This window comes from Bos javanicus, chromosome 10, assembly GCF_032452875.1.
Source record: "Bos javanicus breed banteng chromosome 10, ARS-OSU_banteng_1.0, whole genome shotgun sequence".
NCBI lineage: Eukaryota > Metazoa > Chordata > Mammalia > Artiodactyla > Bovidae > Bos > Bos javanicus.
Genome location: NC_083877.1, coordinates 85,838,756 through 85,855,028, shown reverse-complemented (window position 1 = coordinate 85,855,028; position 16,273 = coordinate 85,838,756). Strand labels below are relative to the sequence as shown.

General features: G+C 39.6%; 1 protein-coding gene across 5 annotated transcripts in view; it reads left to right on the top strand.

Annotated features, from left to right (window-relative positions):
• The first annotated feature begins 212 nt into the window (after positions 1-212).
• Positions 213-16,273, top strand: part of MLH3 (mutL homolog 3) — a 28,550-nt gene continuing 12,489 nt past the window's right edge. The window contains exons 1-6 of one of the 5 annotated variants that reach the window (XM_061429484.1): positions 1,535-1,880; positions 3,495-6,837; positions 9,550-9,648; positions 10,341-10,426; positions 11,177-11,281; positions 12,676-12,748. In XM_061429484.1, coding sequence (XP_061285468.1) covers positions 1,650-1,880; positions 3,495-6,837; positions 9,550-9,648; positions 10,341-10,426; positions 11,177-11,281; positions 12,676-12,748 — 3,937 coding nt within the window. In that variant the 5' untranslated portion in view covers positions 1,535-1,649. Of the gene's footprint in view, positions 1,881-3,494; positions 6,838-9,549; positions 9,649-10,340; positions 10,427-11,176; positions 11,282-12,675; positions 12,749-16,273 lie in introns of all 5 variants that reach the window. The other 4 variants (XR_009738820.1, XM_061429483.1, XM_061429485.1 and 1 more) reach the window with 4 other exon arrangements.

Here is a 16,273-nt window from a genome sequence, read left to right as displayed (position 1 = left end):
TCTGCTGGATCATCAAAAAAGCAAGAGAGTTCCAGAAAAATATCTATTTCTGCTTTACTGACTATGCCAAAGCCTTTGACTGTGTGGATCACAATAAACTGTGGAAAATTCTGAATACCAGACCACCTGACCTGCCTCTTGAGAAACCTGTATGCAGGTCAGGAAGTAACAGAACTGGACATGGAACAACAGACTGGTTCAAATAGGAAAAGGAGTACGTCAAGGCTGTATATCATCACCCTGCTTATTTAACTTCTATGCAGAGTACATCATGAGAAACGCTGGGCTGGAAGAAGCACAAGCTGGAATCAAGATTGCCGGGAGAAATATCAATAACCTCAGATATGGAGGTGACACCACCCGTATGGCAAAAAGTGAAGAAGAACTAAAGAGCCTCTTGATGAAAGTGCAAGAGGAGAGTGAAAAAGTTGGCTTAAAGCTCAACATTCAGAAAACAAAGGTCATGGCATCCGATCCCATCACGTCTTGGCAAATAGGGAAACAATGGAAACAGGGGCTGACTTTATTTTGGGGGGCTCCAAAATCACCGTAGATGGTGATTGCAGTCATGAAATTAAAAGACGCTTACTCCTTGGAAGGAAAGCTATGACCAACCTAGATAGCATATTCAAAAGCAGAATCATTGCCAACAAATATCCATCTAGTCAAGGCTATGGTTTTTCCAGTAGTCATGTATGATGTGAGAGTTGGACTATAAAGAAAGCTGAGCACCAAAGAATTAATGCTTTTGAACTGTGGTGTTGCAGAAGACTCTTGAGAATCCCTTGGACTGCAAAGTGATCCAACCAGTCCATCCTAAAGGAGATCAGTCTTGGGTGTTCATTGGAAAGACTGATGTTGAAGCTGAAACTCCAGTACTTTGGCCCTCTGATGCAGAGCTGACTCATTGGAAAAGATTCTGATACTGGGAAGGATTGAGGGCAGGAGGAGAAGGGGACGACAGAGGATGAATGGCATCACCAACTCAATGGACATGAGTTTGGGTAGACTCCGGGAGTTGGTGATGGACAGGGAGGCCTGGCATGCTGTGGTTCATGGGGTCGCAAAGAGTTGGACACGACTGAACTGATCTCAAAATGCCCGTCGAGGTCCACTCTCATTTCATTAGAAAAATACCAAAAAAAAAAGTCAGTGAAGAGTCTTGTTGTCCTCATCTGTAAGTTAAGAATAGAGCTATATAGATTCTTCATCTTTTCCAGCTCTGAAATAACTATAGATCTTTAAGATATAAAGCTCTTGATTAATATTTGAGTGCCTAACATAAGCCAGGCACTGTTCTTGCCATGGGGATACAGCATCAAATAAAAATAGATATATATCAACATTCTAGTGAGTAGACAGATGATAAGCAATACCTCTTTGCAACCCCATGGACTGCAGCCCCTCAGGCTCCTCTGTCTATGGGATTTTCTAGGCAAGGATACTGGAGTAGGTTGCCATGCCCTCCTCCAGGGGCTCTTCACTACCCAGGGATCAAACCTTCACCTCCTGCATTGGCAAGCGAATTGTTTACTGCTGCAGCACCTAGGAAGCCTCGGTTGAATTAAACGGTAGTACGCACACAGCAGAAATGAGAAAGGGGAAAAGGGAAAAACGAGTAAAAATTGCTAGAAACATCTTTTCACACCATGATAAAACGGGGTAAAGACTGGAAACTTCCGGGTACCAGAGAGAAGAGACCCGGGGACACGCGTTACCAAGCCGACGACAACTGGCGCGCATGCGCATCGAGGTGTCACGGACTGGAGGGCGTCCTCCGCGCGGCGCCTCAGAAGCGCATGCTCGCGGGCTCGCGCGTGCACGAGCCTCACGTGTACGAGCCTCACCAGCCACCGAGCGCGCGCCCGGCGTCCGAGGCGGTTGGTATCGGAGTTGGGGAGGTACGATTCCAGGTGACTTGGGGTAAAGCACGCGACCAGAGGACGATTCTAGGAGCTCGTCTACCACTCGAAGGGCCTTGGCGACCGCTGCGGGCCAGCCTTACGGACCGCCGCGCGAGGGGGCCTAGGACGTCTCCCGGCCTACCTTCGGCCGGGCGCCCGAACCTGGGCGGGCCAGGCCGGGGTTTCCGGTTGCCAGCCGGGAGGGCGCGGGGGTGGAGCTTGAGTCTTACGGCCGCGGTGGGTGGGGTGGGGTGCGGACGCGGCCCTGCTCTTCCTGCAAGCTTTCTCAGCTCTGAACCCGGATCAAATCGTCCCACTTGTCACAGGAACCCCGAAAGCCCCGTAATCAGGAAATCGGAAATCGTTGAGTTTTGGGTACCAGTAGGAATAGGTACTAAATCTTGACCTCTCGTTTTTTGCCGGCTGCAAAGTACATTATCTTAGAAACCGTCAGATCTGCAATTGGAGCTCTGATTTTCCCCAAGTTTGATCAACAAGCCCTACTACTCTTGAGACGGTCCAGCCCATGCTGCTCTCGGCTATGAAGGGAGGGGACCTTTCATTGAACTGTCATTTTTAGTTGCAAGAAAAAGTCTGAAGATCCCCTTGCCATCATTGTAACTTCCCTGGTGGCTCAGACGGTAAAGCGTCTGCCTACAGTGTGGGAGACCTGGGTTCCATCCCTGGGTCGGGAAGATCCCCTGGAGAAGGAAATAGCACCCCACTCCAGTACTCTTGCCTGGAAAATCCCATGGACAGAGGAGCCTGGTAGGCTCAGTCCATGGGGTCGCAGAGTCAGGTATGACTGAGCAACTTCACTTCACTTGCCATCATTATTATTGCTGAGGTAGTTTGGAGCCATCTGTAAAGTCCAAAAGAGTATTAATACAAAATAATAAATCATAAGTGGTAATAGGTAAGGGCCTTCTGAAAACTTAGTAATACATGTACAATATTTAAAAATCAAATGATAAAGGCTTAAAAGGCAAAGGAATTTTCCTGCCCTACCCGTTCCCATTCTTAGTCTCTTTCCCCTGAGATAACTACATTCAACCAATAGTAATTATTATAATAATTATCGCTCCTTGATATAATAATTTGATTTCATTTCCTCCTCTTCCTTCACCCTAATTAGTACAATGTCTTAACACTTCATTGTAATGTTTTTCTAAAAGTCATGGTTATTGTGTAATGGATAAATGTTATGAAACTAGCTTGGACATTTTTTTCATGAATGATTTCTAGCTAATGTTTCTTACCAGAAATTAGGCATCTGTTTTTGGTGAAGTGATTGGCAGTTTGAACACATTAGGGGTCAACTTCAAGTGTGATTATGATTTCACTTAGGGCATTTGGGATTTAGGAGCAGTAAAAATTATGAAATTATGAATACTGTTTTGGATGTTAAATCTGCTGTGCCAAATCTGAGCTGTTTGATCTGCCTAGAGATCAGAAGTATAATTTTTGTTTTGTTAATAAGAGATTTCACTTACCTCAAATATTTCTTTATAATGCCTGAGAGAAATGGTTGATGCCATGTAACTCTGAAGCTTTAATTGTGTGTGTGTGTGTTTTGTTTTCCTCCCCTAGGCAATTATTTCCAGTCAGAAAAGGGAACCACTGCCTGGCATTCTTACCAGCTTTCTACCTGCCATGATCAAATGCTTGTCAGCTGAAGTACAAGCTAGATTGCGTTCTGGTTTGGCTGTATGCTCCTTAGGCCAATGTGTTGAGGAGCTTGCCCTGAACAGTATTGATGCTGAAGCAAAATGTGTGGCTGTCAGGGTGAACATGGAAACCTTTCAAGTTCAAGTGATAGACAATGGATTTGGGATGGGGAGTGATGATGTAGACAAGGTGGGAAATCGTTATTTCACCAGTAAATGCAACTCCATACAGGACTTGGAGAACCCAAGGTTTTATGGTTTCCGGGGGGAGGCGTTGGCCAGTATAGCTGATATGGCCAGTGCTGTGGAAATTTCATCCAAGAAAAACAAGTCGATGAAAACATTTGTGAAACTGTTTCAGAATGGGAAAGCCCTGAAAGCTTGTGAAGCTGACTTAACTCGACCAAGTGCCGGGACGACAGTCACTGTATATAATCTGTTTTATCAGTTACCTGTTAGGAGGAAATGCATGGATCCTAGACTGGAGTTTGAGAAGGTTAGGCAGAGGATAGAAGCTCTGTCACTCATGCACCCTACCATTTCTTTCTCTTTGAGAAATGATGTTTCTGGTTCCATGGTTCTTCAACTCCCTAAAACCAAAGACATATGTTCCCGATTTTGTCAAATTTATGGACTGGGTAAGTCCCAAAAGTTAAGAGAAATAAATTTTAAATATAAGGAGTTTGAGCTTACTGGCTTTATCAGCTCCGAAGCACATTATAATAAGAATATGCAGTTTTTGTTTGTGAACAAGAGGTTAGTTTTAAGGACAAAGTTGCATAAACTCATTGACTTTTTATTAAGGAAAGAAAGTATTATATGCAAACCAAAGAGTGGTTCTGCCAGTAGGCAAGTGAATTCAAATCCTCGGCCTCGGTCTAACCCGGAACTCCATGGTATCTATGTAATCAATGTGCAGTGCCAGTTCTGTGAGTATGACGTATGCCTGGAGCCAGCAAAAACCCTGATTGAGTTTCAGAACTGGGATACTCTTTTGATTTGCATTCAGGAAGGAGTAAAAACGTTTTTAAAGAAAGAAAAATTATTTGTGGAATTATCAAGTGAAGACATTAAGGAATTTAGTGAAGATAATGATTTTAGCTTGTTTAGTGCCAGTCTTCAGAAGCAAGTGTCCTCTGATGAGAAGTGTGGGCAGGTCAGTTTCCAAGAAGCATGTAATAATATTTTGGATTCCTACGAGATGTTCAATTTGCAGTCAAAAGCTGTGAAAAGAAAAGCTCCTGTAGAAAACATAAGCACACAAAATTCTAGGGATTCAGAAGCTATCAGAAAAAAGACAAATGATTCATTTTTGTACACTTACAAATCTGATGGGCCAGCCCATTGTAAAATGGCAGAGTCATCTTTGCAAAATGAAGACAGTGCTTGCTCACAGTCAAGGAACTTAGAACAAGAGACAGCTGGAGCATCAGAATTGGGAGAAAATAAGAAACATAAAAAATCTTGCTTGGAACATAACTCTTCAGAAAATCCATGTGGAACCACTTCAGAAATGTTTGGAAGCCCTTTTCAGACATTATATCACTTTGAGGGGAGTGGAGAAGATCTAGAAATACAGAAAGTAAGTACTACTGTTAATAGCATGGCTGCCAACATCCTGGAAAATAACAGAATTCAGAATCAACCAGAGAGATTTAAAGATGCTACTGAAATGGATTGCCAACCTCTGTCTTTTGAGACAGCATTATCAGGAGAACCTAGTGCTCAGAGAGAGGAAGAGAAAAGAAAAAAACCTAGTACTTGTGGAAGAATAAATGTTTTTCGTTATGGACAAGTTAAATTATGTTCCACTGGCTTCATAACTCATGTGGTACAGAATGAGCAAACTAAATTAACTGAAACAGAACATTTATTTAAAAGTTATGCTCAACCTGGTCCTGTGAGTGCCAAAGAAACATTTAGAAATAGAACACACCATTCAGTTGAGACTCCCAACAGCAAAGATTTAACCAGCACTTTAAGTAAAGAATTTGCTGAACTACCCAACAAAAGTCTGTACAGCACAAATCGAAGTTATGAGCTAGAGAACAAACATACAGCAGCCTGTAAAAATTTTGCTATTTTTCAGGAAAGTGGTAAAAAATCACACACAGGTGGCTTATTACCTAACACATCCTCTTTTTCTTGGGGTGGACATGTTTCAGATGGTAGTAAGAAAACAGACAAGTTGATTGGTCCTGCCGAACCCATACCTCATAAGAAGCTAAGCTTAAGCTCACAACTAGGATCTTTAGAGAAGTTTAAGAGGCAATATGGGAAGGTTAAAAATCCTCTGAATACTGAAGTGGAGGAAAATAATACTTTAGAAATCACTACCAATCTCAGTCCTCAGGTTGAAGCTGACATTCCATGGAAAGACAAAAACCACTTAGACAACTCTGACATCTGTGAAATCACTACTATGAAATATATTGATTCCTATGGTAGTTGTCAACCAGTAAATCACATGTTTTCTTCAGAAAAGCTTCCATTCTCCAAGGAAGATGATTGTTTGGAACAACAGATGCTTTGCTTAACAGAAAGCACTGTAACTCTACAGGAGTTACCTCATTTTAACAGTAAGTTTTTGGATGTTGAGAAGTCACCTGAATCACTAGCCTCTAAATTATCCAGATTGAAGGGTTCCGAAAGAGAGACTCAAAGGATGGATGTGAATCATTTTAATGAATTGCTACAATTAGATTCCAGTAGGAAAGATGGTGACTTGTCCAGTGGGTTAACCCTAGATTCTTGTAAGTTATTTAAAAATGAGCATAAAAACCCAGAAAGTGACAGTATCCCAATGTCAGACTCTGTCACACAAGGTAATCTCTTCAGTAAAGACAGTGAAACATATTCTAACAACAATACCACTGAGAAGATACCAGAAAATCCTTTGGTACTGCCCTATGACCATGCTACAGTTATCAGTAAGGATTCAGATATTCTTATAGCTTCAAAACAACAGATTGGAAGTCCTGACTCTCTGAGTAGAATGTTAATGAGTCGCGTGGAAGATTCCACAGCTGACCAAAATGGAACTTGTTTTCAGAGTGAGGAATCCATAGCAAGAACTTGTTCTGAAAATGAAGAGTCCAACATATGTTCTTTGGATTGGCAGCAGCATTTTGATGTAACTCTGGGAAGAATGGTTTACATCAACAAACTAACAGGACTTAGCACATTCACTGCTCCTACTGAGGATGTTCAGGCTGCTTGTACTAAAGACCTGACAACTATGGCTGTGGATGTTCTACTGGAGAATGGTAAGTATATGGCATTCACTGGCATGAATGCTTTTGAAGGTGGAAATAATGGCTGAGGAGTAAGATAGTTATTATTCAAAGAGATTGTATCAGCAGATAGAACATTTTGAAGTTTAATTATAGAATGTGTTTTATTATATATGAAAACTCTCTAGGTCCAATAGTATTTAAACATAAAATTACAATGAAAGAATGATATAGAATGGAACTGTAAGTATATTTATCTATGGGTGTATGTGTGTACAAGAGGATGAGACAGTGTTTAATGAAAATGGTGCTATTGATAGTTGAGAAGAGTTGCAGTGTTTCCCTGGGGACTTCCCTGGTAGCTCAGCTGGTAAAGAATCTGCCTGCAGTGCAGGAGACCCCAGTTCAATTCCTGGGTCAGGAAGATCTGCTGGAGAAGGGATAGGCTATCCACTCGGTATTCCTGGGCTTCCCTTGTGGCTCAGCTGGTAAAGAATCTGCCTGCAATGCAGGAGACCTGGGTTTGATCCCTGGGTTGGGAAGATCCCCTGGAGAAGGGAAAGGTTACCCACTCCAGTATTCTGGCCGGAGAATTCCATGGACAATCCATGGGGTCTCAAAGAGTCAGACACGACTGAGTGACTTTCACTTCACAGTGTTTCCCTTCCCACTTTCCCTCTCTTCCAAACATGCCACTCTAAGGAATTTGTCTTTAAAAGCACCTGCAATGCCAGTGTGGTATTTTTCTGGAAGTTGTTCTCTGCACCTCTCCCAGGTAAAGAACTAGAATGATTCTTGTAGTCATCCTAGATTTCCCAGTAAAATCTATGGCTCAGTACAGTAGTATATTTATAAACTTAAAAAAAAAAAGGACTTGACCATAAATTTTTTGGAATATAGGTTAAGTATGTATTTTTATAATCATACTTTTCAAATGTACTTTATTATAATGTATATGCTAATAATCTTGGTCTGTATAAGCGGCCGTTATTCAGAAAAACAATAATGTGGCTTTTAGATCAGACCACAAGGCCACATCAGAGCCTAGGCTAGGACTCTGAGTTCCCAGGTCTCAGTCAACATTAAAAGTGACATTATTTTGGCAGCGTGTTGAGAGCCAGATGTTGGGAGATGGTAAAACTGATTTCCATCTGGCAGTAATCTTGGTTTTGCATCAGAAGGATAAACATTAAATGTTCATCTGTATTAAGCCTTGAATGTTGCAAAAGAATGTAAATTGTATGAAGGTAGTTCCAAATTAACTTATCATTTCTCCCTAGGATAAATATCTCTAGCAGGAGGCTCTGATTCATTTAAGGTTAAATAAGACTTTTATTTTTCAGTGGTTTCCAGTTTTTTTCCCTTGTGAAAAAAAGTAATCATTGTAGTAACTTTCAAAGTATTAAATAGAAAAAAATCTTTTTCTTCAGTACTGCTCCTGAGACTATCACGTGGCTCTTAAAGACACGTGTTTTTCAGCGTATGTAGTTTTGTGTCCTGATTTATACTGAATGCTAATCAAAGGTAAATCTAAGGCACTGGCACGTCATCTTTCTGAAATACAATTGCTTCTGATATGGTGACAAAAAATAACTGGATATTATTGAACTGAGATGGTTGTTTCTAAAACAAAAGGAGGAAATCTTGGCTGGCTATACTGAACATGAACATCTGTTCCTGTTAAATAAATCTACATGTCTAAAATGCTTCAGCCTACTTAATTTCTGGATTAGCATGTCTTGTAGTGAACCTTTGAGAGTCATGTTAAGTCAGAGATTCATAATGAAAAACTAAGTATTTGGGATCTAGGAGCTAGTTCCAAGAAAAATGGCTTCTAAGCACCCTTCATTCAGAGGTGGGGTGAGGGTTGGCTGCCATTCTGCAAATGGCTGGTGTGTAGCAGAACATTTAGGACATGGTTGAGCCTCATGTAAAAGGTTACATGAGATGAACTGTTAAGAGGTAGATTTAACTGCACAGAAGAAAGGCTCTACAAAGGTAATTTTAAGGAGTGGTTGTCAAGTCTCCAGCCCTGGTAGTTATTTTTCTTTAAAATGTCTTCAACTCTGTCCTTTCTATTGACAGGGACACAACTTTATTTCACCTCACACTTTTATCATTCTTAGTTAATCTCTCTCCATTTTTTGTCCAACAGATTTATCTTTTTGAAATAATAGTTTCATCATGTTTTACTCCTGTTTGAAACTGTCAAATTCGACATTGTCTCTAAAACTCAAATTTGATCATCCTCAGAGAGGAGGGCAGAATTTGGGCAACATCTTACTGGACATTGGAATTTAAACTGAAAATTTTTCATTCATTCGTCTCTTTATTTATTCACTCATTTGTGATCCACACCATGCTTGGGGCTGCTGTGTTGCATATTGACTGGCTTTGCTTTCAATGGTCCAGACTATTAGGGAGGACAACCATCCAAACGTACTAATAGGATGAGGTAAATGCTATGATAGACACATACGTCTTGCGAAAAAGAGTGTGTCCATTGGGGGATCTTTTCTAGGTCTTCATTCTGTCTGGTATAGATGGGTAGTAGGACTAAGCGCTAGGGGAGATTCCTAAATTAGCAGAATAATTTCATTTAAAAAACTTCTGACTCAATCTAGTGTTTACTAGTCTGCCTTATGTCTTAATTCAGTTGGTACAGAAAGAGATTTTAGGAAACCATTATTTTAATAGTGTATATTTTGAGTTCAAATGTCTAGTTTTTTTCTTTTTTATATTTAGGATCTCAGTACAGGTGTCATCCCTTTAGAAGCGACCTTGTTCTTCCTTTCCTTCCTAGAGCTCGGGAAGAGAGGACTGTGATGAGACAGAATAACAGAGGTAGGGGCATTAACAGAGATCGCCGGAACACCCAGTACATACTGTGCCACCAGCTCAGAGAAAACAAAGCAGGGCTGTGTTGCTGAGCTTGATCAGTGCCAGCTGTGCCTTCCTGGAACCAGGAACTCCCTGTGGTCCTGTTTCACAGCAGAACTAAGTTAATTCAGTGCATGCATTTAGATCAGAAATTACTTTTCCAGACGAGGTCAATGCTGGTTGATTAGGCACAGTCTGTGGTGTCTTGTGATTGAGAAAAATGTTTCTTATTTTCAAATATTGGCATTGACTCCATATTGCAGTAGTTTTATATAAGCAAAATTCTTATCTTCAAAAAAAAACTGCATTTATCATTTTTGTTTTCGTTGTTTCTAAAAATAGATAAGGTATATTTTTACCTAAAAAAGTGGGGCTACTAATTTGAACCAGTTTCTTGTGGACTTATATTCTGAAATATCTCTTGAAAATAGTTTATAGAAAAAGCTATAATGCCAGAAGAATAGTCATCAACCCTAGTTTAAGAAATAACAGATAAAAACAATTTAGAGATACAGCCATCACTTCACATGTGCAGAATATGGGAACACGGTGTCTGATCTTTGGTCTTGAGGCTGCACTGCACCAAGCGTGACACACCATGCGCCCTCTTCCCTGAGGCTCTTGATGCCAACTTTCCTTGTCCCCTTTTGCTCTAGCTACTGGGGACGATGCCTTTGGTCCTGAATCACTTCAATCTTTGTTCTCAGAATGGGACAATCCAGTATTTGCCCGTTATCCAGAGGTAGGTCTGCAGCACTTATTCTTTGCATGTTATTTTAAAATTTGAATTTCATTTAAATTGGGGGTGGGCATGAATGACTATATTGATTTGTAATTATGAAGGGAAAGTGAGCATGTTTCCAAATAATGTATTTGGAAATTAATATTTAACATAGAGAGGAAGAATCAGAATTCGTAGCAGTTTGGAAGCTTGGTCACTTTGGATGATACTTTAGACCCGTGTCATCAGTGTGTGAATAGTGAATGTGTTTACCACTCTCAGAAACCCTGACTTGCAGCTTTGGCCAAGTACTTAGGGTGATGGTAATAAAAACTGTTATCATTAGATAAAGCGGTGAGTCTTCTGCTTTGTACCCGAATCTTCATCATTGAACCTGAGTATGCATCCTCTCCTCAGTGGGTGATCATACAGTGCGCTTTGTGTGTTGTAATGAGGGTGCAGAGCGGATGAGCATTTGTTACTGATTGATCAGTTAAGATGTCTTTAAGGACATGCTTATGAAGCACAGGCAAATTGTTGTTCTGAAAGAACTGGGCTTTTGTCAGTAATTTTGTGTATAAACAAAAATTATTATTCAAGAGTAAAAATTCATAGAGCCCTTTGAATTTTTATAAGTTCCCTGAATTCAACCCACCTCTAATAGGTTCTGTGAAAATGAATGTTATTAAAGCACTTTGAAATCTTTGGTAAAACAGTTCTGCAGACATAAAAGATTACAACGTAAATGACATTTGTTCTGGGTCTTTCTAGGTTGCTGTTGACGTAAGCAGCGGCCAAGCTGAGAGCCTAGCAGTTAAAATTCACAACATCTTGTATCCTTATCGTTTCACCAAAGAAATGATTCACTCAATGCAGGTAAAGGTTGCCTTTGAAATCTCATTAATATATATATATTATATATATAGCCTAAGCTAGGCTAACTCATGTGAAATTGGATTTACTTAATGATATAGACCACCCTGATCAAGGCACATGTGTTCTTTTTAATCGTACTAAAACTTTTATCATCAGAAGAAAAAGCAAAGGACTAATTATAATTGCTATTATTCAGTTGCTAAGTCATGTTCAACTCTTTGCAACCCCATGGACTACAGCATGCCAGGCTACCCTGTCCTTTACTGTGTCATAGAGTTTGCCCAGACTCATGTCCCTTGAGTCGGTGATGCCATCAATTACCAAAAAAAAAAACATCCTTAGTGGGGTGAGCAAGTTTGGAGTGATGAATTATGGATTCAGGCACACAGTTTCAAGGATTATATATTGACTTTCTATACTGACAATTTATAAGTCAACTAAGTAATGTAGTTGACATAAATTTGGGCTTTCCTGGTGGCTCAGATGGTAAACAATCTGCTTGCAATGCAGGAGACCTGGGTTTCATCCCTGGGTTTGGAGAATTCCCTGGAGAAGGGAATGGAAACCCACTCCAGTATTCATGCCTGGAGAATTCCATGGACAGAGGAGCCTGGTGGGCTATAATCCATAGGTTGCAGAGTTGGACACAACTGAGCAACTAACACTTACTTACTTAAGTAATGTAGAGACATTGTCCTTAAATGTGCAATGATGCCCGTTTTTAAATGGCCCTCTATTGTATGAGGCTACAAATGACATGGCTTAGGAGATCCCAGATTGAGAAGTTAACACAAGGGACCCTTTTTCTAGTTTGCCCTCTCTCTACACCACTCAGGCTGTCCTCATCTTCTTATTTTCGGTATGGAAACAAATTAGAAGCTGAGACTGATCTAGGTAGAGGGCAGCCACCAAGGTCTCCAGCCACCAGTGGCTGTTAACTTACTGCCTTAATGTACCAGCTCCTACAAAAATGGTTTCCACTTTTTGTATACATTTTTTTGCATACATTTTCCAAATTTTTTTCAGCCCTATTTGTTGGCAGTCTCTGGTCATATTAATAATTCTCTGGTCATATTACTTGTTATTAAGAGTCCTTCTGTTGGGAACATTTCAAGTCTACTCTGAAGTTTTATTAACATAACCCTATGAGTTGCTTCAGTCTGTTCCCTTGTAGTCTTTCCTTTTGTCTTCTACTTGCTCTACATGTCTATTCTTTATCCTTCCTAATGATGACCTCGAACTCCTGCAGGTTCATCCGCACCTCTCCTCAGTCTTAGATATGAATGTTATAACACAAACAACTTTAAATTAAGTGCAATTTTGTCTCTCTCTATGCAGATAAGCCATTGTTAACTTATAATTAGTATTGTTCCACTTACTTGAATGTATGGCAGGTTCTCCAGCAAGTGGATAACAAGTTTATTGCCTGTTTAATGAGCACTAAGACTGAAGAGAATGGTGAGGCAGGTAAGAATGGGCTTAGTCTTAGTGACCAGCTGGTCTTCTGACAGTCTCCTTTTAAGGTTATTTTTTATACATGATACAGTTTCAATGATTTGGCCAGATTAGGGAAAACCAATCTAAATTATGAAAATATATTATGAAACAATAGTTTTAAGTACATGTAGTTTTATGTACATACACATAGACATGTGTGTGTGTGTGTGTGTGTGTGTGTGTGTGTATGATACATGTTAAATTATTAAGAATGGTTACCTTGGGAGTGAGAATAGAAATGGGCAAAGGGGAAATTTCATCTTTTACTCTTTAAAATATTTTATATTCTCTAAATTTTTAATAATGTTTTAATACGATTGCTTTATAATAATAGAAAGTTAATATGATGAACTCTGTTAGGTTTATGAAGAGTTAACATATAACCTCTTGGTGACCTGCTTTAATAAAACAATAATAATTTGTAAATAATAACATTAACTCATTCAACAGATATTGATTGAGTACCTACTGCATGTGAGGGACTCTGCTAGAGACACAATGGTGGGACACAATATACATGCAAGTTACACAAACATTAATGTTTTAACTCTAGTGTTATGGAGGAGAGAAACAAGATGCTGTGAGAACCTGTACTAGGAGATTTGATTTAGTGAGGAGGTCAGAGAGGGTTCTGTTGGTAAAGAGAGATCTGAAGTATAAGTTAACTAGGTAAAGAAGGGAGGGAAAAGTGTTCTGGGCAGAGGGAATAACATGCAATTCGTGCTTCCTGCTCCTTCAGTGAGAGGAAGCAGGGCAAGCCCTTCCTTGTGTGAGAGCAGGGAGATGGGCTAGACATGTAGGTCACAGCCAGATCTTAAAGACCATTGACAGGCATTGTCTTCATCCCAGTACCAATAGGAAACAATTGAAGGCTTTTTGTTTTATTTTTTATTGTTTGTTTTCACAGTGGCACGTGTCACATCACATTCGCTTTTTTTTTTTCCCCAGCTGTGCTGGGTTTTCATTGCCATGAACAGACTTTTCTTGTTGGGACTTGCAGGCTTAGTTGCCCCATGGCATGTGGGATCTTATTCCCCGACCAGGGATCGAATCCCTGTCCCCTGCATTGGTAGGTGGATTCTTAACCACTGGGCCACCAGGGAAGACCCCACATTTGCATTTTGAAAATACTGCTCTGGCTATATAGTGTGGAGCGTGGAGCAGGTGTGGAGGTGGAGACCTAGTAGCTGCAGAGAGAGTGTTAGGAGGATGTTGCAGTATCTAAGGAATGATGGGGAGGTGGCCTGGAAAGAAAGATATTTAGGAGATAAGTCAGTAGGACTCGGTGATGGGTTGGACATAGGGAAGGGATATCAAAGGACTTCTGGTTTTCTGACCTCTAGCTGGATGATGCTACAGGACCAGGTTGAAGAAGAAGCAGGCAAGGAGGGTGAAAATCATGAGTTTGGTCTGAAATACCTTTGAAATGTTCAAGAATGTATCAGGAATGTGGTTGGATATTACACCTCTAGCAGAGACTCCGAAATCTGTGACATGGAAGAGAGACTAGGGAGGGTGAAAGCTTTTTTTTTTTTTTTTTAAACTGGGAGAGCTTTGAGCTATTTACAAGGAATGCTAGATCCTGTCAGGCTCTGGAAAAGGCCTGAGTGCCTGAGAGTCCTGAGCACGCCTGCAGGGGTTGGCATCTGATAGGTAGGCCTGCAGGAGAGAGCTTCTAAAGTTTGAAAGTGGTTCATTCTCTTTGCTTTTCAAAATGTTCTCTTTTATCTTGTTACAGTATAAATTTATTTGATAAATATCATCATAGACCAGAGGTAAAGTAACCAAAAATTATCATTATTGTCATAAATGTAGCATTAGTAAATGTCAAAATCTAGTAGTCTTACTGTTTCTAAATATTTGATTACCTGAAATTCTTTGTTGTTTAATACCAAAATCTCTACCGTGGCACCTGAAATGGGTATAGCCACCAAATCTCCAGATATTTAAATGTCTCTTGCAGTTCCAAGAGAATTGATTACTATGTTGATTGGCTACCACCAAGGAGTATGTATTAGATTAAAAAAATTTTTTTTAATCAAAATGAGTTTTTATTGCTCATCAATACCAAAAGCAATGTATTCCTATAATTGTCTTAATTTTATTTTAATATTTGCACTAATTTTTGTAATGGACATAGAATTGTTTTAAATTATAGTGAAATTAATGCCATATAATGGCATTTTTATTGCATGTTTTCACCTATAATTATGATACTCTAAAGAATAAGGGTTCATTTATTTATTCTGTAAATATTTACTGAGTGCCTATGATGTGCTTGGTGCTGTTGTACATGCTGGGAATATAACAGACAAAAATCCTTGTCCTTATGAAGCTTCTATTCTGTTATTTTGAAATATCAAAAATATAGCTCTGACACAAGTAAATTACTTTTCATATATTCTGCTTCATTCAAGGAATGGAAAATGTCATGAACATTTTGTAGACTATAAGTCTTCCCTCCAGAGTGAGGTGCAGGATTGATTTCTTAGAGTTCTTGACTTTTGGTAATTTACACTGGTTGTAGTTTTGAGTTTGAGGTTACTCCCTCATAATTTATTATTTATTCCATTGTTTTGCCCAATACAGCATAGCATGTTCAGTATTCATCACAACCAGCTGCAACTCCTCCTATCCTCAAAGGAGCTTAAAATTCAGCATTTGGGGGCCTGTTATGTGGTGGAAAATGCTGTCAGAAGAATTACATAATCTTTTTTTTTAAGTCTGAAGCTCTTATGCCATGAATTTGATGGTGTCATAGAAACAGTTTTTTTATCTTAGTAGAAACAGGAAAAACAGACATTATCTCGTTTGATCAAATTCAAGAGGAGAACTCTTATTTCAGTATAATCAGTAACAATAAATGTCAGCCCTTTGGCCAAAAGTAATAAAATTACAAGGTAAAATGATGTACTAATCTCATCGAGATCAGTCCTCCTGTCAGTGAGAAAAGGATTTCCCTGTAGGTTTGGCTTTGGGGTCAGGACAATCTGTTTCCTCTGATGTACTTGAGAGTTTAAAGCCTAGCTACTCAAAATCAAGGTCAGTAAATGACATCACATGGGAGTTTGTTAGACTTGCACAATCTCGTGTCCCATTCCTAACCTACTGAATCAGAATCTGCCTCTTAGTAAGATACCCAGGTGATTTGTCTACTCTTCAAAGTTTGTGAAGCCTGAGTCTAAAGCAAGGCACACTGTGGCCTGGGGCCAGATCCAGACAGTTATTTCTGTAACATCCAGAGCGATAAGAATGTTGTTTGTTTTTTTTTAATTGACATGTAGTTAATTTACGGTGTTACATTAGTTTCAGGTGTACTACATTTTTAACTAGTTGAAAAAAAGCAAAGGAAGAGTTATATTTTTTAACACATTAAAATTATATGAAATTCTATGGCCAATTCATGTTGATGTATGGCAGAGGCCATCACAGTATTGTAAAGTAATTATCCTCCAATTAAAATAAATAAATTTTAAAAAATTATATGAGGTAATA